The 21,974-nt window shown below is 39.6% G+C and overlaps 1 protein-coding gene across 2 annotated transcripts in view; it reads right to left on the bottom strand.

Moving 5' to 3' along the window:
• Positions 1–21,974, bottom strand: part of RALGAPB (Ral GTPase activating protein non-catalytic subunit beta) — a 101,590-nt gene that overhangs the window by 10,342 nt on the left and 69,274 nt on the right. For both annotated transcript variants that reach the window (XM_019943860.3, XM_019943863.3), the window contains exons 19-25: positions 17,469–17,656; positions 15,039–15,145; positions 13,281–13,433; positions 10,723–10,932; positions 5,729–5,887; positions 3,950–4,115; positions 889–1,011 (exon numbers count right to left, since the gene is read on the bottom strand). In XM_019943860.3, coding sequence (XP_019799419.1) covers positions 889–1,011; positions 3,950–4,115; positions 5,729–5,887; positions 10,723–10,932; positions 13,281–13,433; positions 15,039–15,145; positions 17,469–17,656 — 1,106 coding nt within the window. The remainder of the gene's footprint in view (positions 1–888; positions 1,012–3,949; positions 4,116–5,728; positions 5,888–10,722; positions 10,933–13,280; positions 13,434–15,038; positions 15,146–17,468; positions 17,657–21,974) is intronic.

Here is a 21,974-nt window from a genome sequence, read left to right as displayed (position 1 = left end):
TGGGGCCTGGCTTCTGGAATTCAGGTGGTAGATCACAGCCTTGACATGAAGGCAAACAGCTGCTAAGACACTGACCTAGAACATGGAAGGCCCCTCCTGCCACAGACACAACTGGTCCCAGAGTAAGAGACAGAGAGGGGCCTAGAGTGCAAAATTAAGGGTCCAAATACAAAGGTGAGGAGGCTGCCTAGGTAGGCTAGGGTACACAAAAAGTCATTAGCCTAGAGATGAGATCATCAAAGTGTGATGTGCAGCATCCTATCCTATGGATGGTCTCAATGAAGAAGCTGAAGTTTTCCACCTACTGCTTGGTCAGGCACAAAGAAGTGAGTTTAATTTGCAAGAAGCAAAGGTTCTAGGCAAAATAAGACTAAGAATTCAGACTGAGAAGTAATGATCACTCCTGATCCTTGAGAAGAACAGGCTTAATCACCACCTTTTCTAGGCTGAAGTTTCTCCTCTTCAGTGTTAGAAGATCAGCCAGATGCCATCATGAGGGCCTTCCAATTGCAGGATTCTCTGGGGTTCCATATAAAGGCTCTCACATGGAAACAGGGAAGCAGGTGAGAGCTTACTCATAATTAGAGAAAGAAATGAATAAACTGGAAAATAGGGCTTCTATGTATTAATCAGATTAAAAAAAGTTAAAAAATGGGCCAAAGTGGATCTCCTTTATTTAAAAATTATTATTAGAGGGCGAGTCTTCTTGTTTTTAACTACTTTCCTTTAGTTAAGAGGGGATAACATCCTGTACCTCTGCATAATCTAAAAGCTATCATGCCTTTGAAGCTGAAGAATGTCTTAGATGACTTCAGAATCTCCCCCAATGCAATATTACTGCACAAACCAGTGAATACAAAAATAGTTCCATACAAAAACTGCTCTTACTTAAGGACTCCACAGAAGAAGGAACCACAAAAGCTATTTCTGTAAGGGCATCAGCATAATACAGCACCTTCTTCTGTCCGTTGAAAATGCTAGCCCCAGCATCTTCAGAGGAAATCACTTCATCTAGGAATGAGAAACACTACATTACTGCTCTAAAAAGTGGGGAAAACCAATATCATCCTGCTTCCTGAAATTTTAACTGGTTAATAAAGTGATAATAAATAGAAGGTACATTTTCGACATGAACCAATTAATGTATAAGAAGAATAAACCATAAATGTTCATTAAATGTCTTTACACTAACTTTATTTTTTAAATTAGAAGTTGTATTTTTAAAAAATTTATTTTATTTATTCATTTTTGGCTGCATTGGGTCTTCGTTGCTGCGTGCGGGCTTCCTCTAGTTGCAGCGAGCGGGGGCTACTCTTCGTTGCGGTGCATGGGCTTCTCATTGTGGTGGCTTCCCTTTGTTGTGGAGCACGGGCTCTAGGCATACGGGCTTCAGTACTTGTGGCACACAGGCTCAGTAGTTGTGGCGTGCAGGCTCTAGAGTGCAGGCTCAGTAGTTGTGGTGCACATACACTAACTTTAAATCATAAAATCTTAATTTCATACTTTCTGAAACTACTCTAAACCAGACCACTTCTGATTAGCAGGACCTTTAGCTCATCTGTATAAGGCGGATTTAGGCAACAGTCTCTTTGGAAGAGGTAACAGTAATCAAAAGGGAGAAGACTACCACAGTCCCTCTGAAGGGAAGGGGGACAGATGTCTGCGTGTGTGTACTCTTGCTTTCAAGGCATTTCCTGTCCCTGGTCTCTCTCTACTGCTCCTCAGCTTTGCTTCTGTTCCACTTTCCCCAGTGATCAGTGATATAATATGAAAGTGTACAGGCTGTTTAGTAATAGTATCTGCTCTAAGCCAGCAAGATTGAATTAACAAAAGTAACACTCCTGAGAGCTAGTATAGTTTTCAATTAAAATGGACACAATGCCCTGCCAGTAATACATAAAAGATCAACAACCTGACAAAAAACTGGGAAGAGGAAATAAACAAGTAGTTCTCAGGTAAGAAATAAAAATATGAGAAGATGCTGAAACTCAATCATAATTAAAAATAGAAAATTCCTCACCTAACAGACTGGAAGACACCTAAATTGGTGAGGATGTGGCAAACAGGAAGTTTAGACCAGAGGTTAGCAAACACTTTCTGCAAAGGATCAGATAGTAAATAAGGCTTTGCATGCCATATGGTCTCTGCCACGACTACTTAAGTCTGCCGTTGTAGCATGAAAGCAGTCAGATAATACATAAAGAAGTGTGGCTGAGATCCAAAAAAACTTTATTTACAAAAACAGGCATGGGCTGTAGTTGCTGACTCCCGGTTTAGATGCTGGGCAAGCACTTGTGTCTGCTGCAGTACACACTGTGGTTACTGCCCCAACATCCACTCCACCCTCCCCTCCTCTACCTTGTTTGTTTCTATCAGGATCATTCCATCTCTCTTGCCACAGCGACAGGCTCAGGGTGGTCCAATCACTGCGTATCTCAGGATTTGGGGAGAAGGGAGGTTCTGAGACTCAGCGAATCTCTCCTCTTCAGACTAGTGTGGTATGTGAATGTAAAGCCTAGAACTGCCTTATTTGCACTATGAGGAAAGCCAGGCTGGGACAAAGCCAATACATGGAAATCAGAGCTAAAGAAAAACTGCAGAGAAATAGAACAGGACTGCTGATCAAATGGCAACAAAAAATGTACACTAATCTCTGGAATTTTCAGTTATATGAGGCAATAAATGACCTTCAAACTCTAAGCCAATTTGGGTCGGGTTTTCTGTTACCTCCAACCTTAAGCATCCAACTGATACATTTATACATTTATCAAACTAAAAAATGTGCAAATCCTTTATCAATTCTACTTATGAGAACTTAGTCTATAAATACACTCAAGCACATATTAAAGGTTATGTGGCAATTAAAATTAGAGCATATCCTCAAATACTTTGATTCAACCTTGCTTGAAAGTAGAAAAAATTACAAGTCACAAGTCACAATGATATTCAATGGGAAACCTTGAGAGAGTATAATCTTGTTGACAGAAAAACTTTGCTAATTCAAAGCACTGGACACAGGCATTACCCACTTGAGAGAGGTATTATTAACTTTCCAGTGATTTCAAGATTTCAAGAGCTCCCAGAACAAAAAGCACTAGCCAGGTGGTGCAAAGGCCTTAAGTTTAAACTTATACTTGCTCTGGTACTTGTTATCCTGATTACAGCTCCTCAGGAGGATTTGCAGAGATGGGCATGAATCTCTCAGAGACAGTCAGCTGTTTACTACAAATATTTTTATATAATATCCCAAGAATGTAACTTAAATGACAGCCACAAAGTCTAAAAAACACATCTGTTAATAGAAAACTATATTTATTAGACAAAATACACTTGTTAGGAAACTGTACTGTTTGCTATAATCTAAATTTATTATAATATTGTTATAGAAAATGGAATTTGTTCACTCACACTACAAAAAAAGGAACTTATTAACCTTGTGATAATTATGCCATTAATTTTATATTAATTAACTCTGTCATTATATATGTATATAACATATACATTCATTTATATATACATATACATAAGTATTCCCCATATTAACAGAAAATGTCTGGAAGACTATACAATTATTAAGTGACCTCCTGTGAGGATTAGAGGAAAGAGACTTTTCCATTCTATACCTCTGCTTGTTTTTTTTTGTTGTTGTTTTTTTTGCGCTACGCAGGCCTCTCACTGCTGTGGCCTCTCCCATTGTGGAGCACAGGCTCCGGACGCACAGGCTCAGCGGCCATGGCTCACGGGCCCAGCCGCTCCGTGGCATGTGGGATCTTCCCGGACTGGGGCACGAACCCGTGTCCCCTGCATCGGCAGGCGGACCTTCAACCACTGCGCCACCAGGGAAGCCCTCTGCTTGTTTTTTTTTTTAATAAGACTACAAACTAATAGTAATGGGCGAAAAGCCAAGAGTAACAAAACAAGAAAAAACAAATGAACATACGAGTTTTACCTTGTTCGGGTCCTTCACCATCATCGCAACTGTTAATAGACCAACTGGTGGAAACATGCCCAGTCCAGCCAGGGTGTCTGCCCACATCTACCGCCCAGCCAAGGGAGAGCAAAAATTCTAGGAAATGTGGCTGAACATTTCTGGAAGACTCCACATTCTTTAAAATCTGAAATATATACCAATCATCAGATATAATGAAGGAAACAAAAGGGCGTATCAAAATAAGCTTCATAAAAATCGATTCACTTTGAAGTGTCTGATAAATCAAGCCCAAGCTTAGAATAAACTGGGGACTATCTATATCACTGTAGTTAAAAATGCATGCTTCCAAGTTAGATAGATTTGGGTTCAAATCCTGGCTGGGCCTTGGGCAAGTTTCTTAACCCCACTGCTTCAGTTTCTTCATCTATAAAGTGAGTAATAATGATGGCTCTGAAGATTAGGTGAGATAAGAAATACAAGAAAAGCCTTTAGCTCCCTCCCTAGCAAAATAATTATTGAGCTAGACATGTTTACTAAAAGTAAACAAAAAACACTAAGTCCCCGCCTTCACAGAGTCTGATTAGTGAAAAACATTACATAGGTATGTGATTATTTACTTACAAATCTTGACAAATGCTATAAAAAGTATAAACCTGTTACAAATTCAATAATTAATGAGTGGGAAAACATCCTTCTCTTAGTCCAAAGAAGAGAATGTAACCATTCCAGAAAAAAATGAAGTGACCAGAAGGATCTCTCCTCTTCACCAAGTACAAAACTTAATTCCTGGGCCTCAGAAAGAAAAGTCCCTTGTTCTAAAACAGTGGTTCTCATGGGGGTGACTTTGCTCTCCAGGGGACATTTGGCAATGTCTGGAGACATTTTTGATATCACAACTGGTTGGGCACTGCTGGGACCTAGTGAGTAGATGCCAAACATGCTGCTATATGTCCTATTCTATAGAACAGCTCCCATAACAAGGAATTATCTGGCCCAAAATAGCAACAGTGCTTCTGTTGAAAACCTAATGCTAGAGGAAGAAAAAGGAGGAATCCTCTACAAATTAAAAATGAGATGGGGAGAGGGGTAGTGTATCAACATCACCTGGGGAATCTCTTAAAACATAAGATTCTCTTAGCCTACTCCAGAACTTCTTTATCAGATCAGGAGAGATAAGATCCTGGAATTACTACTTTTAAAAGCTCTCCCAAGTAACTTTTGATGCAGCCAGTCCACAGATCACTGATGTAGTTGATACAATGTTAATCTATGGCAAGACCATCTGGAGGCCTAATGAAGTCAAAATATGTGGTGTGTTACGTCGAATACTTCTCAATCCACCGGGCATCATTGCCAGGCCATTATCTCTTAAACATATCATCTCTTAAACACATCATCTCCTTAGAAGTGTACCTGTTTAGTTCACCCATATCCCTTCATATCCTTCTAAGTGCCAGGAAACTGATTTGACTGCCAGTTCTCGTCTTCTTCCAATTAAAATTTTTTTCAGAAGTGAAACTTTTAAATAAACAACTTGAAAATTTAGTCAAGATGCAATAAGTAAGTCAAATTCAACTTGCAGGCCACTGGCTGGCAGCTGGAAATTAATCTAAATCTTCCCTGTGACTAGGGAAGGCAGGTCTCAGCCATTCTAAAGGAGGCCTCAGAGAATCTTATTGTTTTCTAGTCACACTCAGTTCCTAGAAAGCCAAGGAAACTCAACCGGTGTAACAATTACCTCAAGGGTTTATAGAATTTATAGCATAAAAATTTACCCCCAAAATCCAGAAATCTCACCTCCTGGTTTGTTTTCTGACCTGGCTTCATATAGAAAATAAAAACTGTGTCGAAGGGACGACATGGCAAGAGATCCAGATACCCAATGTCATCAAAAAATCCAGGTATCATGGAGTCAAGTGCAATAAGGTGAGGAGGTAGACGACTATTTGCAGGTTCCTATCGCCAAAGGAAGAAAGGAGAAATTATTATCTCTCTTCATCATTCTAATTATAAAAGCAATACTTGCTCACGGTTTAATAAACATTAAGTAAAAAAAAAAAATTATAAAGTCGCAGCAATAAGCACAACCATAATCCCAAACTACAGAAACTATTTAACATGCTTGTGTTCTTCCTTCCAGTTCTCTTATTTGCCTTTTTCTGCTGAAAGACAGTTGAAATCTTAATATGTATATAATTTAAAATCCTATTTTCTCTATAAAATATCAAGCTTTCTAGCAAAAAATTTTATATGTATTTTATTCTTATTCATTGCCGGTCTTAATGCAAAATGGTACAGCCATGCCCGGAGGCAATTTGGCAGTTTCTTGCAAAGCTAAACATAGTCTTACCATACAGTGAAGCAATTACGTAACTTGGTATTTTCCCATATGAATTAAAAACATGCCTACACAAAAACCTGCACACAAATGTTTACAAGCAGCTTTATTCATAATGGCCAAAACTTGCAAGCAACCAAGGTGTCTTTCTGTAGGTGAATGGATAAGTAGACTGTGATACATCCACACAATGGACTATTATTCAGTAATAAAAAGAAATGTGCTATCAAGTCACAAAAAGACATGACGGAAACTTAAATGCAAATCACTAAGTGAAAGAAGCCAATCTGAAGAGGATACATACTATATGATTCCAACTATATGACATTCTGGAAAAGGCAAAACTGTAGAGACAGTAAAAAAAATCAGGGGTTGGGTGGGGGAAGGAGGAGGAAGTATGACTAAGAAGACTACACTGGATTTTTAGGGCAGTGAAACTATTTTGTATAATGCTATAATGATGGACACATGTTATTATACGCATTTGTCAAAACCCACAGAATTGTACAACACAGAGTGAACTCAGGTAAACTATGGACTTCAGTTAATAATCCATCCCATACTGGTTCATCACTTGTTACAGATGTGTCACAACAATGCAAGATGTTACAATACGAGAAACTGTGTGTGTGGAGGAAGAGAGGTTATATGGGAAGTCTCTCTACTTTCTACTCAATTGTTCTGCAAACCTAAAACTGCTTTAAAAAATAGTCTATTAATTTTTTAAGGCATTTTTTGTTTTGTTTCCCCCCATCCTTTATCTTCTTTGAGATCCTGATCTTGCCCAGCAGGTTGGGCCATCCATGATATTTTTCAGGAAAGCAACCCCCAGAGATGGCAAGGATTACTCTCTTCTACAATAGCAAGGATCGTGAGCCTGGTCTTCTAGTCCATTATATAACATTCCTAACAAGGGTTGAGGCAACACCCTATCATCAAAAACATTACTATTTTTGCAGTCAAACAGAAGAGTATTCACACTATGAAATAAGTAAGACTACAAATAGCCTCGCATCAATTCAGGTCAGATTTTTCCACTAAGTGAATTTTATACAAACATACAAAAGAACTTCTAGTTTTCATTTTTTACTTTGAAATCATGGATAAGGAACTACAGACCTGTAGCATGCTATGATACACCTTATAGGACAAAGGCTCCACATTCTTTCTTTTTTAAATAAGCTATCTCATCACCTTGCTCTTCTGGATGATCTTCTGATTCAGGAACATAACATGCATATATTTTATACCTCTTAACTCTTAATAACTTTAAAGTTTTTCTCTCTAGGTCTGTGTTTTAATACATTTTCTTAGAATAACTTTTGTCAATATCGCAGTTGTAACTGAGGTATTTTGGCATCATATTTGTAACTGCATATTAGAGCCACAGTCATTAATATCTATACTTGGTGTGTAGTGATCTTAATTCCCATTTACTTTAAACATTCTATTGATTCTCTTATGGCTGTCTAATTAGAAATCATATTACCTGAGAACTGTCTTTTCCTTTCCAATGGTTTTTTTCCTCTTATTTAGTTTCTTTTAATATTTCACTGACTTTCCTGGTTTTGATACTATACTGTAGTTATGTAAGATGTTACCCATTGGGGGAACCTCCCTGCACATTTTTAAAAAAAAACTTTCTGTTAATCTATAATTATTTAAAAATTAAAATAGGGACTTCCCTGGTGGTGCAGTCGTTAAGAATTCGCCTGCATACGCAGGGGACATGGGTTCAATCCCTGGTCCGGGAAGACCCTACATGCCACGGAGCAACTAAGCCCACTTGCTGCAACTACTGAAGCCTACATGCTCTAGGGCCCGCATGCCACAACTACGGAGCCCACGTGCTGCAACAACTGAAGCCCACGCGCCTAGAGCCTGTGCTCCGCAACAAGAGAAGCCACCGCAGTGAGAAACCCATGCACCTCAATGAAGAGTAGCCCTCACTCGCCACAACTAGAGAAAGCCCACGTGCAGCAATGAAGACCCAACACAGCCAAAAAAAAATTTTTTTTAATTAAAAATAAAATTAAAATAACTTTTCATTAACTAAAAAACTCTCAGTGTTAAACAGTGGCCAAGGTAGATATCCTTTACCTCTGATTTTTAACAAAGGGTGGTTCTAGTTTCCTCATTCCCCATCTCGTTTCCTAAACAGGCTGCCATTTACTGAGATCTACATTACTGGCCCTAACTAAGTTTTTGGTTTTTTGTTTATTCATTTTTTAAAAATCAGACTGAATATTATTCTACTGAATACTGACTGTTTTATTGACAGATCTGCTAAAATAGGATCAAATTATTTTCTTAATAACTTTACTAATATTTACCAATAACTGATCTCCTTAAGTTCCTAGGATAAACCTTACTTGGTTGTAGAAGTTAATTTGTTTAACACGCTGCTGAATTCAATTTTACTAGCATTCTCCTTAACACTTTTGCACATATATTCGCAAGTAAAGATTGGTTTATAGCTTTTTCATGTGTGTGCTGTCTGGTATAAATTACTAGAGATAAGGTAAGATTCATAAAATAAACCAGTTTACTTTCTGACTTTTTCCTATGTTCTCTTTTTTTAAAAGAATATTTATTTGGCTGTGCTGGGTCTTAGTTGCAGCACGCGGGATCTTCATCGCAGCATGCAGGCTCTTAGTTGTGGCATGTGGGATCTAATTCCCGGGATTGAACCTGGGCCCCCTGCATTGGGAGTGCGGAGTCTTAACCACTGGACCACTGGGGAAGTCCCTTTTTCCTATGTTCTGAACCAGGTGAGAAAGCATGAGAATTATTTCCTTGAAAGCTTAAAAATTTCAAGCAGAATAGATAACATGAAAGGAAAACTTCAATCTCAGAGACAGGGCTGTTAAGGCTCTTCTTGTCTCCCTTCAGTCCATGCCTCTTCTTGTCTCCCTTCAGTCCACAGAATGTAATATTTTCTTCTAGTATGTTTTTATTTACTGCTTCTACTCTGTTCAATTTTCTCCACTAGGAATACCACTAATCATTTTTAGGTAGTATCTTTGTTCCTGGCCTTCCATATTTACCACTGTATTTCTCATTATTTTCCTCTTTCTGTTGTTTTCTTCTGCATTTTAAGAGTTTTTTACTTTTTACTCTCCACCACTAACTCGATTTTCTACAACATAAAATATTTTTCATCTACATGCTGAAATCCAAACTCAGTCAGCAATGTTCCCCTCTGCTTTCCTTAAAAGTTAAATGGCCTTTAACCAAGTAGCTGTTGGCGAGTAAGGGCAGGGGGCAACTTGTGCAATAAACAACTTCTTGCCTAGCAATCTTCAGTTGTGCTTTTCAAAACAAACAGGCCTTAGTACAAACTCTAAATCCACATTCAGGGAAGCCATTTCACATTTTTGAGGCCCTGTTTCCACATCTGTGAAATAGAGATACCATTACTTTCCTTGTAAAATTGTTTTAATGGAATTAAGAATAATGACATTATTTACCTTACAGGCTGGTTGACTTTGTACTACGTACTACATGAAGCACCTGACACGATCATAATGAGATGGATACCCTTATCACCCCTATTTATCTATTTATTTATTTATTTTTGGCTGCATTGGGTCTTTGTTGCTGTGCACAGGCTTTCTCTAGTTGCAGCGAGTGGGGGCTACTCTTTGTTGCGGTGCGCGGGCTTCTCATTGCAGTGGCTTCTCTTGTTGTGGAGCACGGGCTCTAGGTGCACGGGCTTCAGTAGCTGTGGCTGGCAGGCTCAGTAGTTGCAGTGCACGAGCTCTAGAACGCAGGCTCAGTAGTCGTGGTGCAAGGGCTTAGTTGCTTTGTGGTATGTGGGATCCTCCCAGACCAGGGCTCGAACCCGTGTCCCCTGCATTGGCAGGAGGATTCTTAACCACTGCAACACCAGGGAAGCCCACCCCTATTTTATAGATGAGGAACTAAGACTCAGAAAAGTTGGGCAACTTGCCCAAGATCACATAGCTGGCAAGTAGTGATGCCAGGACATAAACCTAGACAGTCTGATCTCAGGAACTGCACAACATAAGAAGTGCTTATACTTGTTCCTTTTTAAAAGTGGCATAGAAGAGCAGAGTAAATTGTAGCCCATACTTTCAGTAATAAAGTGTACTGGGGAAGAGTTTTAACATTCTTTTTTCTAATTATCTATAGATTTCATTAATATGTGTGATATGAGTCCTACATTACCTAGGAAAATTCAGAGGCGCATATATTATTATATTATAAGCAGTCCCCTCAGACAGAACTCTAAATATATTCATGGGAAAACTGTCTTGGAGCTCATATTATAACCTACAGCATCATGGAATTTCATTTCCTTGTATGAAGGGTAAGGTTTTAAACAGTTTGTTTTTTAAAATTCCTTCTATCTTCATAAAAATGCTTTAGCTATCAGCAGCTGAATGTTAATATATGAATATATTTACTCATAAAAGTTTACAGAAATTACCTTCAATGCTTCTAAGGACAAAAATCCAAAGTGTGAAAGGAAAAGGCGTGCTGTTTGGAATTCCTGGGCAGGAGGTGGGGGCTTACAATCTGTAATCGGATCAGGAAAACTTCTCTTCTGCAATTCCTCCTCACTTTGTTGTTCAAGGTGTATTTCATAAGCAATCTGCTGGGCCATGCCATTCCTTAATTTTTCATGTCTCTCTTCTAACTGAAATAAACCGAACATTTCATTTTTTTGGAATTATCATAAAAGTAATAGAATTAATCAAGTTTTAAATGAAAATAAAGCTACAAGCAACAAAATAAATGAAGATAATTTTCAGTGATCAACACTGAGTTTCAATTCAGTACAACCAAGAGCATACAATCAAGCAAATACGTTACAAGGTTAAAACAAATACCCAAAACATGTCCCTACAGCCTCAAAAATTGCTCCTTCATCTCCTTGCTGTAAGTGAAACCACTCTGTCTCTGCTTCCCTTCACATCGGCAAGAAAGGGGGCAGAGTCGTCGCTCTCTGCCAGATCCCTGTCCATCTTCATCCTGCAGTGATCCCCTCATGTTTTGAAGTCCATAACCATAGCATTAGTTGCTATACTCTTGGAGTTATTACCTCTGCTTCCCTTCTGATCCATCCTATTTAAAATTCCATCCTCTTTGGTGAACAGCCTGGCTTATATTCCTACAACCTCCTCAACCTTCACAACTCTTGCCATCCATGACACACGTTGTACCTCAGATGTGCTGTACTTTCAAGAGCTACCATCCTGAAATTCCTTTCCTACAGCTCACCCAAACTCCTACTCCCCCTTTACTATCACTGAGAGGCAAACAACCCCTCCCCGTATTTCCCCAAGCCATTAGCATCCTTCTGGCTTCATCTACCTCCCAACCAAAACTAAATCCCCGAATCTGACATCTTATACCCTCTTCTAAGCATATAACATGGCTGTGTTGTTCCTTATTCTTCCTTATTCACCCAGCCAATCTCCACACCATTCAAATTTTTTACTTATGCCTCTGGATACCAAGGACTTTTTTTTTTTTTTTGCGGTATGCGGGCCTCTCACTGCTGTGGCCTCTCCCGCTGCGGAGCGCAGGCTCCGGACGCGCAGGCTCAGGCTCTCCGCGGCATGTGGGATCTTCCCGGACCGGGGCACGGACCCGTGTCCCCTGCATCGGCAGGCAGACTCTCAACCACTGCGCCACCAGGGAAGCCCTGGATACCAAGGACTTTTGGAGAAAGTCAGCAGAGTGCATTAAGTAACTTCACTACAGATGATGCTACTTAAACCTAGCTGGGCTGCCTGGCAATTTTAAGAATCATCTTTGCTTCCCTATTTCATTGCTAAGAACTAAGATTAAAATTTATATAAGCTGCTTTAATTTTCCTCCTTTCCACCTCTAAATGTCTCTGAACCTTCACTGACCCTCTCCTCTCCTGTCTTACCAGAAGTGTCCCTTTTCTAAACTCAATCACAGGTTCTTGACCCTACTGCCTCCAGGGCTTTACTCTGTTACTCATCATTTCCCCAGGCCACCTTACAGTGTTGGCAGGTGCAGACCCTTTTCCACTGGCTCCTTCCACCTCTAATTCTTCTTGAATTAAAAAAAAAGAAAGAAAAAGAAAAACCAGCCTTGCGTTTCCTTAGCTAAGGCTATTTCCTCACACTCTTTTTCACTCTGTACCCTTCCCTTTACTGCTAACAGTAACAGTGTAGTTTATATTCACTGCCTTTTCCTCTTTAACCATTCATTCCCCAGACCCTTACACTTTAATACTCCTTTGAACTTGCTCTCAAAGGTCACCAACATTTCATGACAAAATCCAGGGGCCTCTTCTTAGTGCTCCTTCTCCTTGATCTCTCTAGCATTGGAAACTGCAGGCAGCCTCCATTCCTAACCTTATATTCTCTCATGCCCTGACATACCTGTCTTCCATTTCTTAAAATTCTTCTCTCTTGACCTAAGTGACCAATTACTTAATCTATTTAAGTATCTAAATTAATCTAAACCCAAATAAATTTCTCCCATTTTCCCAAACCTGTCCTCTTCCTAATGTCTATATTTCTATAAATGGCACTGTTATCTTTGTCACTCAAGCCTGAAATCTAAAGTTCTTTGGCTCTTTTCCTTCCCTCATCAATCCAAGACTGTCTGGATCTACCTCTACAAGACATGCCATATATTTAAACTTCCACTATCAATGAGGTAGTCCTTCCCATCCCCTGCCTAGATTGTCATAACTGTCTCTGAATTGGGCTCCCTTCTCCAAATATCCTCCACTAGGGTCTGATCATATCAGAACACTACTGAAACCACAGACCAGCCCAGGCAGCCCAGTGCCACCTCTCTATAAGATATGTCCAGTTTCTTTCAATCAGCCACAATCTATATTTGTCTTACTACACGGTAACCTCCTGGATGACAAATACCCAGGTCATCTTATGAATCACCCCCAGGAATACCAAAGAAAGGCAGTGTCTTGACCACAGAACTTGTTGAAGAATGTTAATAGTCATTCTCTTAACAACAGCTGATAATAATTTATCTTACTTCTTCAGTAACAATTTCATGCAAATCTGGAATGCTCAGATCTGCTTTCACAAAAGGAATCTTGTCCACCTCTTCAGGAAATGGTCGATGTTTCACAGTATATTTAAATCCAACATCATTTTTAGGAACTGGACGAGGTTCAGGCACAAAAAGCTGTTAAAATAAAACAAATAACATTATGTTTATTACATGTGGGTGCCAGCTGAAATGACATGTATTTCCCTGGTCTCTTAGAAGCCTGTGTTTCCCTAGGATTGCATAACACAGAAATTCAGTAAGAATCTGCAAATACTACTGCTAATGGTAAAGGTACCAATGTACTCTTTTACTTTTATAAAAATGTTCATCAACTTATGACAGATTTTTGTGCCTGATAAATGGGTTACGGACCTCCACTGCACCAGGCCTGAATCTTCCATATTCAGCGGTAAGCCAATAGGTAAGGCATTTCAGAGCTTAAGGCTCAAACTTCCTTCTTCCCTAAGGGCTCTCAAATCATTCCATATAATAAAGTAACAAGTTTACATCCACTGGGCATCTCTAGACAGTGAGTTCAATAATTAGAACCTTAGCATGGCTTAAGTGAAAAGATATGGCACCGAATCTAGGTCTTCAAGGCGCCAAATCCCTGCTTTAATATATATTAGCTGTGTGACTTCCGTTTTCACACCTGAAAAATGGAAATAATCCACCACAAGACTGTCATAAGGATTAAACAAAAAAATATATGGCACATATTAAACTACTGAACAGTTTTAGTGCCTTTCCTGATCTCCTTCTTCCTCAGTCTTTAATGGCATTCAGTGGCTTATACAGTGCTGCTGACAGAATGTGACTGGCGTGACGCCACCAGGAGCAAATAGGGGTGTGCTCCTCACAGCAAACACATCTCATCTAACAGAGACATATGGAATGTTCAATTGTTTTAGGCATTTGCTCCAATTTTGTGAGCGTCTCTCTTAAATGCTGGTAAAATTTTATTATGTTTTAAAGAATTTTTAGTAACATAAGTAAAAGCTTACAGTGTGATAAGTGAAAAGAGCAGTATATACAAAAATGACTAAAATTCTATTTAAGTGTTATATACAGAAAGGAACAAAAAGATTGGAAGGAAACCCACTAAACTATTAACAGTGGCTATCTACTTCTGGAGAGTAAAAGTACCGGTGATTTAAAAATTTCTTCTTTATTATCTGAATTTTCCAACTTTCTCCCGTAAGCAAATTTTATTCACGTGATTACAACTGTTATAAAGAAAATAAACTGTGCCACCCCAAAGAAAGATTTCATTAAATTATACAGCACATTAAAAAATTATAGAGCATATTACCAATTATACAGTTATATGAAACAATCTGAAACTAAGTACTGTTGCCAGAGACATCAAGGCTCTGGCAAAATTTTTTTCATAATGGCATGTACCTAAATTTTATTATTTTAAACACTGCATGGAAAAATTCGGTCCACTGTTCAGAACAGTAGTTCTTAATCATAAGTGGATGTCAGAGTCACTCGGAAAGTTTTCTGAAAATACACCTGCCTTGAAGACGTCTTTAAAGAGTATTTCAGTGGACCTGGAATTCTAGGCTCCTAAGATGATTCTGATGTGAACTCACGGACTGAGAATCTGGCTAGGATCAAAAATATTTATCTGTGATTTTTGTTGTAATATTATTTAACCTTTAAATCAAAACACACACAAACACGTGCACACACACACTCACTCCTAGTCACTTCCCTGTAACTTCTGATGGATACCTTCTGATTCGCTTTTGCTCCTCTGGGTAAAAGGCAAAGTTGTTGTGCCCAAGCAAGTCTTCCAGACATTCCCCGGACCAGCACAGTGACAGAGGGGAAAAAATCATCTAGAATAAAATGTTGGTGGAGAAGTTTTTATTTCTGACAACATATAAAATACACCTATTGTCAATTTTAGAGCCTCTAATAATCAAAGCCCTAGCATAGTGCTTCCCTAACTTTTATCCTTTGTGAACCATCTCTGTGGATTCTGTCATATCCAAGTACCGCTATTACTATTTAAATTTAAACTTAAAATTTTTGAAGGAAATGATATATTTCTACCTTAAAAGGAAAATCATGAATTTTGGTGTGCTAATTATATATTTTTAAAACACATGTTTAAAAATACATAAAATAATGTTCACCGATGTATCAACCAACATCATCTCACATACCTCCAGCAATACACATACACATTTTTGGGCAACACTATCCTAGCAAATACTCTTAACTTTCAGTGTTGGGAATGACCTAAATGCAGAAGACAGGCTGGGTGCTTGCGGTGCTGATGTTACATTCACCCATGCCTTTGTGCACCACAGCCCACCACAGGCAGGCACTGTTTCATCCCAACACAAGTTCAGGGGCAGGAAGAAGGGAGGTAAAGAACTCAGGATGGACTGCCTGTGTACCCAGATCCTTCTTCCTATTCCCTCCCTTCTTTTGTCTCTGGTGTAGGAGTCAAACTTGTTCTAACTTCTCTCTCTTACTTCTGTTATTAACTATTACAATGAACCATTAAAATATCCTTGTACTTCTATAAAATCCCAATTGTTTATATTTTTGGTAGAATTCCAATGCAATGAAATTGCTTCGAATGAGAGTAATGGAGTCCTAAAAAATCTGGAAAAGGGTTGACATCTACCCCTCAGGCCAGGAAACCTGGAGAGGATACTGGGATTTTATAGACTCTTTAGCAGGTGGCTCGGGAGTGGGAAACTGGAGGAATCATGAATAATTGGCACAAACCAGGGAAGAAAGTCAAGCAACACCCAGGTCTAAGGTAGAGAAGGATGAGGTGCCTTAAGAAGGAAAGACTTGGGACCAGTGCTTCTGGAGTTGGGCAACGATTAAAGGCCCCATCCACTTCATATTAAAGTCACTGTATCTTACCACAAGAGGAAGGAAAGCTGTGATGGTATTCACTCGTCCCTGAACTACTGGGAAACGTCTCATTTCATTTTATGGATTTATGAGATCCTACCTATATATACTCAACAGAATTTGCATGGGACTCTAAGATCCTTTTCATGTTTGCAAAAGTAAGAAGGTTAAGTCTTTAATCACTGAGGAAATCCTATCACTGTGGGGCAACAATAACAAAGAGATAGTATGAGGTTCAGAAAATTTGGACTCTAGTCCTGGTCATACCATACACTTCTCAAGTAACCCTGGACAAGTCACATACCCTCTCTGAGCCCCAGTTTCTTAACCTGTAAATGAGGGAATTGCACGCTAGGTGATTCCCTGTATGCCCAACTTTTCTGTAACCTTCACTTTCCTTTACCTTCCCAGCAATAAGGGTCTCTCTAAGAACATGCTTCCTTTACATACTGGCTGATTCCAATTACCATCAGAAAAAATGTACTCTGAGCAGTCTGCGTTGCAGTGGTAATCACACACCTTGAGATGGTTTATAATTGGGGGAAAGAGGGGAAGAAAACAGTGCATGTTATGTCAATGGAAAATCACTGAAGAATTTTCAGGAGGGCACTGGCATGGTCAGATCTGCATTTGAGGATGAATGCAATGGTGGCAGCAAGTAGGATGGAGGTAACGGTAACAAATTTTGGAACTGGAAGGAGGAAGAATCAGATCAGGTAGGAAGCAATAATCCAGATAAGAAATAATAAAGTCCTGCATTTGGCTGTACTGGGAGGAATGCAGAGAAAAGAAGATTCCAAAGTCACTAGCGGGGTAGAAACTTGGAAACCAACTACATAAGGGAGTAACAGGAAGGAGAAGGCAAAGATGACTCCTCCAATTCCCAGCCTGTTTGGGTGGCACCAATAACTGAAAAAGAACAATGTGGAGTGAAGGGCGGGAAAGGAGAGGGGCAGGATCCAAAGTTCAAGAAGGACGAAAGAGTAATAATGATTTTTATACACGGTAAACAACAGAAATATCCCACTGAACTTTTTATAAAATTATGGAGCTCTTTTCTAATAGATATAAAGGGTCTCTAAAAGATTCTATTTAATATGTATATTGCATTTTCTGACCCTCTATTTTTTAGCTGCTATTATCTCATCAGCTAGAAGGCTTTCTGACAAATGCAAAATTACTTAGAATTTGCAGTCTTTCCTTCCCCGATCCTGGAAACAGCTTGCTAATACTGATGAACATGTTGATTTAGCAATGGAAAAAGCCCAAAGTGCTGAAACTTACTCTGTTCATTTCCAAGAGGTTGCTCCAGCATTGCCAGGATGACACTGTTATCCAAGACAAAGTACCGGAAACTATGCTTGTTTATGGTTGGCAGTCTGGAGTATTTAATCAAAGTGGTCTCATTCACCAGACTACAAGGAGAGGCAGGACCACTGGGTGAAGGAAATGCGCCAAGCAACTGCATAATACTACGGAGAATGCAAAAGATAACAGTTAATCCCCAAAGGGAAATCTTCAATTCACCTCATGCATCAATCTGTGATTCTGTTCTTTTGGATTTATCTGACCACAGCCACGCTTCCTCTTTGAGAGTCAGATTTACTCCCTGTGGCAGATGCTGTGGTGTGCTGTCCAGATTTCCCTCTCCAAGACTGAAAGACCCAGTACCCCAGATGCAGGGAGATGGTGGCCATAGCTTTCAGCTGAGTCCTGGAGAGGCCAATGAGAACCACTTCACTCAAGATCACAGCTTCCTCCTGGGGCAGTTCTCGTCCAATGAACTGTTAATGCAGGGGTATAAAGTCCCAGCCCCCCGGCCCCAACATGAGAGAATCCTGAAGGGCCAGCCCAGCTCCAGAGCTCTTTGTTGCAAATGCATCACAGTTTATGTCTTCCCTCTGCTCAATCCTACTTCCTTCATTCCCTCATAAGGGTTGATCCTGAGAGCACTTTCCAATAAACTTCCTGCAAGCAAATTTCTCTCTCTTGAAGTTTGCTACCCAGGGAACCTGACTAATCATACTTCCAAATCATGAAGCTCCTAAAGATATATTTTAAAAAATGTGTGTGCTCCAGGTTTCAGGATAATGCTAAAGCATTCTAGACCTAGAAAAGGATCCAAAGATCAGCCAAGACCCCTCAATTTTTCAGACGGGGAAACTCAGGCTCAGAAGAGATAAGTGATCATCAAGAGACCAGAAACCAGGGCCTACTGCCTTCTCACTGTGTGGCCATGAATAGATATCGTCATTTTACAGATAAGGAACTTGATGCACTAGTAGTTAACATCTCACAGAACCACTGTAATTATTAAATGAGAATATATATGAAAAAATGCTTTATAAACTGGAATTCAACTGATCAAGTCTTACCATTCTGAAATGTTTATATCCACAGAGATTTCTGCATACCTTCAATGCATAATAGTAATAACTTACATATACCACTTACCATGTGCCAGGCACTGGGTCTAAGCACTTTACACATTTTATTTAGTTATCATAACAACCCTATGAGATAGCTACCATTATTATTCCCATTTTCTAATTAAGAAACTGAAACACAGAAAGAATCTTCTTACGAAAACTTAAAGATTTTACCTTGTGGTCCTAATATCACCTGATCCTTCATACGTAACTCATTTGAAAACTAGTATTCCCCAACACCATTGCAATCCTCTCCCTTTCTCTTTCATTCTAATGCTTGAACCCAAATCTCTCTGATAATAGAAGGCAACACTGCTCAACAGATACTTTCCTTCCATTTTCTCTCCTCCTAGGAGAAGGACTATCTAAGAATTTCAAGGACCAGGAGAACTTCATGATGAGTTCAGGCCTAAGAATTTATGAAAAACCAAGAGACAAGCAATGGGAAAATGTGGGTTTTCTAACATGGGACAGAGATGGTTGTCACAAAGCATATGGACCATGTGAGCTTATGTTCCATGCAAGATTCTAAGACATTATCAAATAGGTTGCTGGCAAGGGTACAGGTCACACCAGCCTAACCACATTTTTCTCTTCTTGATGATTACTAGACTGGAAAGGCAGAGAAATATCTCTGAAATCAAGACATGCAAGTATTTGGCAGTGTATCATTATAAACTTACAGACAAGATTTAAAAACCTCTGTGAACCTGAAGTTCTATATATATATATATATATATATATATATATATATATATATATACACACACACACACTCTGTTCTATATATATATATATATATATATATATATATATATATATATATATACACTTTAAAGAACTAACCATTTATTTATTTTTTTTGGCCACGCTGTGCAGCACGCGGGATCTTCCCCGACCGACCAGGGATAGAACCTGTGCCCCCTGCAATGGAAGCGGAGTCTTAACCACTGGACCACCAGGGAAGACCCTGTTCAATATTTTTATCAGTATCTTTTTTTTTTTTTTTTTTTGCAGTACGCAGGCCTCTCACTGTTGTGGCCTCTCCCATTGTGGAGCACAGGCTCCGGACGCACAGGCTCAGCGGCCATGGCTCACGGGCCTAGCCGCTCCGCGGCATGTGGGATCTTCCCAGACGGGGGCACAAACCCGTGTCCCCTGCATCGGCAGGCGGACTCTCAACCACTGCGCCACCAGGGAAACCCCTATCAGTATCTTTGATTAGGACACACAGGGCAGGCTCATTAAATCTGCAGTTGGGGACTTCCTTGGTGGCGCAGTGGCTAAGAATCCACATGCCAATGCAGGGGACATGGGTTCGAGCCCTGGTCCAGGAAGATCCCACATGCCGCGGAGCAACTAAGCCCGTGCGCCACAACTACTGAGCCTGTGCTCTAGAGCCCACGAGCCACAACTACTGAGCCCGCTGGCCTAGAGCCCGTGCTCTGCAACAAGAGAAGCCACCACAATGAGAAGCCTGCGCACCACAATGAAGAGTAGCCCCCACTCGCTGCAACCGAAAGAAAGCCCGCACACAGTAACAAAGACCGAACACAGCCAAAAATAAATAATAAATAAATAAATAAATTTTAAAATAATAAATAAATAAAATAAATCTGCAGTTGACCAAAAGTTGAGCTGCAGAGTTAATATATCAGAGTAAGAATTGGGATCCAAAAGAATCTTAAAAAATTAACAATAATGAGGTAAATCTTACATAAAGAAATTTCAAGTTTAAATGTAAAATTCTGTACATTACATCCAAATACCCCCCCAAAAAAATAAGTACAGGATGAGAAAGACAAAAGGTAAATGCGTTAAAAAAAAGCCTGTAAGATTTTAGTTGACTTAGTACAAATCACCAGGTTCTCAAAAACCCAATGCAGTCTCTAAGTACACTTTAATGAAAATATAATATTCTACAATTTAAAGGTCATTGACCTTTAAAGAGGTACACAGACAAACCTGCGCCATTGAAAGGAAAAAAGACGAGGATGATAAAGGTACTCTAAATCTCTGTCATATGAAAAACAGTTGAAGGTACTGGCAGAAATGAATTAGAAAGAACATGAGCACTGTCTTCAGACACCACCACTCCTCAGAAAAAAGCGTTTTATTATTAAAAGTCTGAATCAGAAACAATGGGTAGAAGTTAAAGTGGGAGAGATTTCAGCTCAGTGTAAACATCAAGTTTTTAACAATTAAAATGAAATGGGCAAACTTGGGGGCTAAAGTATCCCAAAATTAGAGGTCAAATAACTTGGTAAATAAGTCTTAAAGGTGACTAAGCAGAGGGGCCGCTAAAATGTCTTCCAAGAGTCCTAATGTATATTATACAACAAGGGGAAAAACACCAACCAGCTGATCTGCATTCCGTAACTATCTCCTGTGTGCTCAGCACTGTGAGGGATGTGAAGAGGGAAATGTGGCCTTTACCCAGGTTGGGGAGGTAACACTAGCATGTTATCAAATATAACCAGGTGTGATCATGACACTGTAGAATTCATGCAGTGTGGTAAGGTCAGACTAATTGAGCACAGAGGTGTGGAAAAGAAGCAGAATGACCAAAGAAGGTCCATGGAAGTAGTGGATATGATATGAGCACCGAACAATGGAGGATGTGGCCAAGAGGAGAAGAGGGAAGTCCTGAAACCCAGGGGAAGTATACAGACAGGTATGAACATGTACACTTCACGGCCACAAGTGGCCTGCCAGCTGTGGCAGAAGGGATGTGCTGGGAAAGATCAGACAGTTTGAGTGGGGACTCAAGGGGGGCCTTGAAAACGAGACCAAAAATTTCACACCATATGGCAGTAAACAGCAATCTATTCAGTTTTCAATCACTCAAGCAGCAGAATAAGCACAGTACCTAAGATGATGAGTTCAGCAACAGAATGCAAAAAAGTGTGAGAGACTGAAAACAGGGAAATCAGGCAAGAAGTGATAAGGGCCTGGACTGGGAATGCTATCTGAGGTCAGAACAAATGGAGGAAATACTTTCAAAGGTAAAGTCTATTGGACTCAGTCACTGGCTTCATATGGGGAATAACAGATAAAGCAGAGATAAATCAGAAAATGAGTCAAAGTTTTGTGTTTGCATAACTGGAAAACAGCAATGATACTGACATAAAGCTGTAATTGTGAGGGAACAGAGAAAATGTGATTTGGATATGTTTCATGATGACTCTTCAAGGCCCTCTTCAAGACTTAAAACTAAAGATGCCTTTTGTAGAGTTGCCAGCAGAGGTAAGACAGATGAGCCACCTCGATAACTACTGGCTAGTTCTGGAAGCATCTCAGGACTCTCTACTTATTCTGAGCTCATATCCAATCTTCACTGCCAATCATATTCTCAATGGAA

This window comes from Tursiops truncatus, chromosome 15 (assembly GCF_011762595.2).
Source record: "Tursiops truncatus isolate mTurTru1 chromosome 15, mTurTru1.mat.Y, whole genome shotgun sequence".
In the NCBI taxonomy this organism is placed as follows: domain Eukaryota; kingdom Metazoa; phylum Chordata; class Mammalia; order Artiodactyla; family Delphinidae; genus Tursiops; species Tursiops truncatus.
This window is presented reverse-complemented; position numbering and strand designations above follow the sequence as displayed.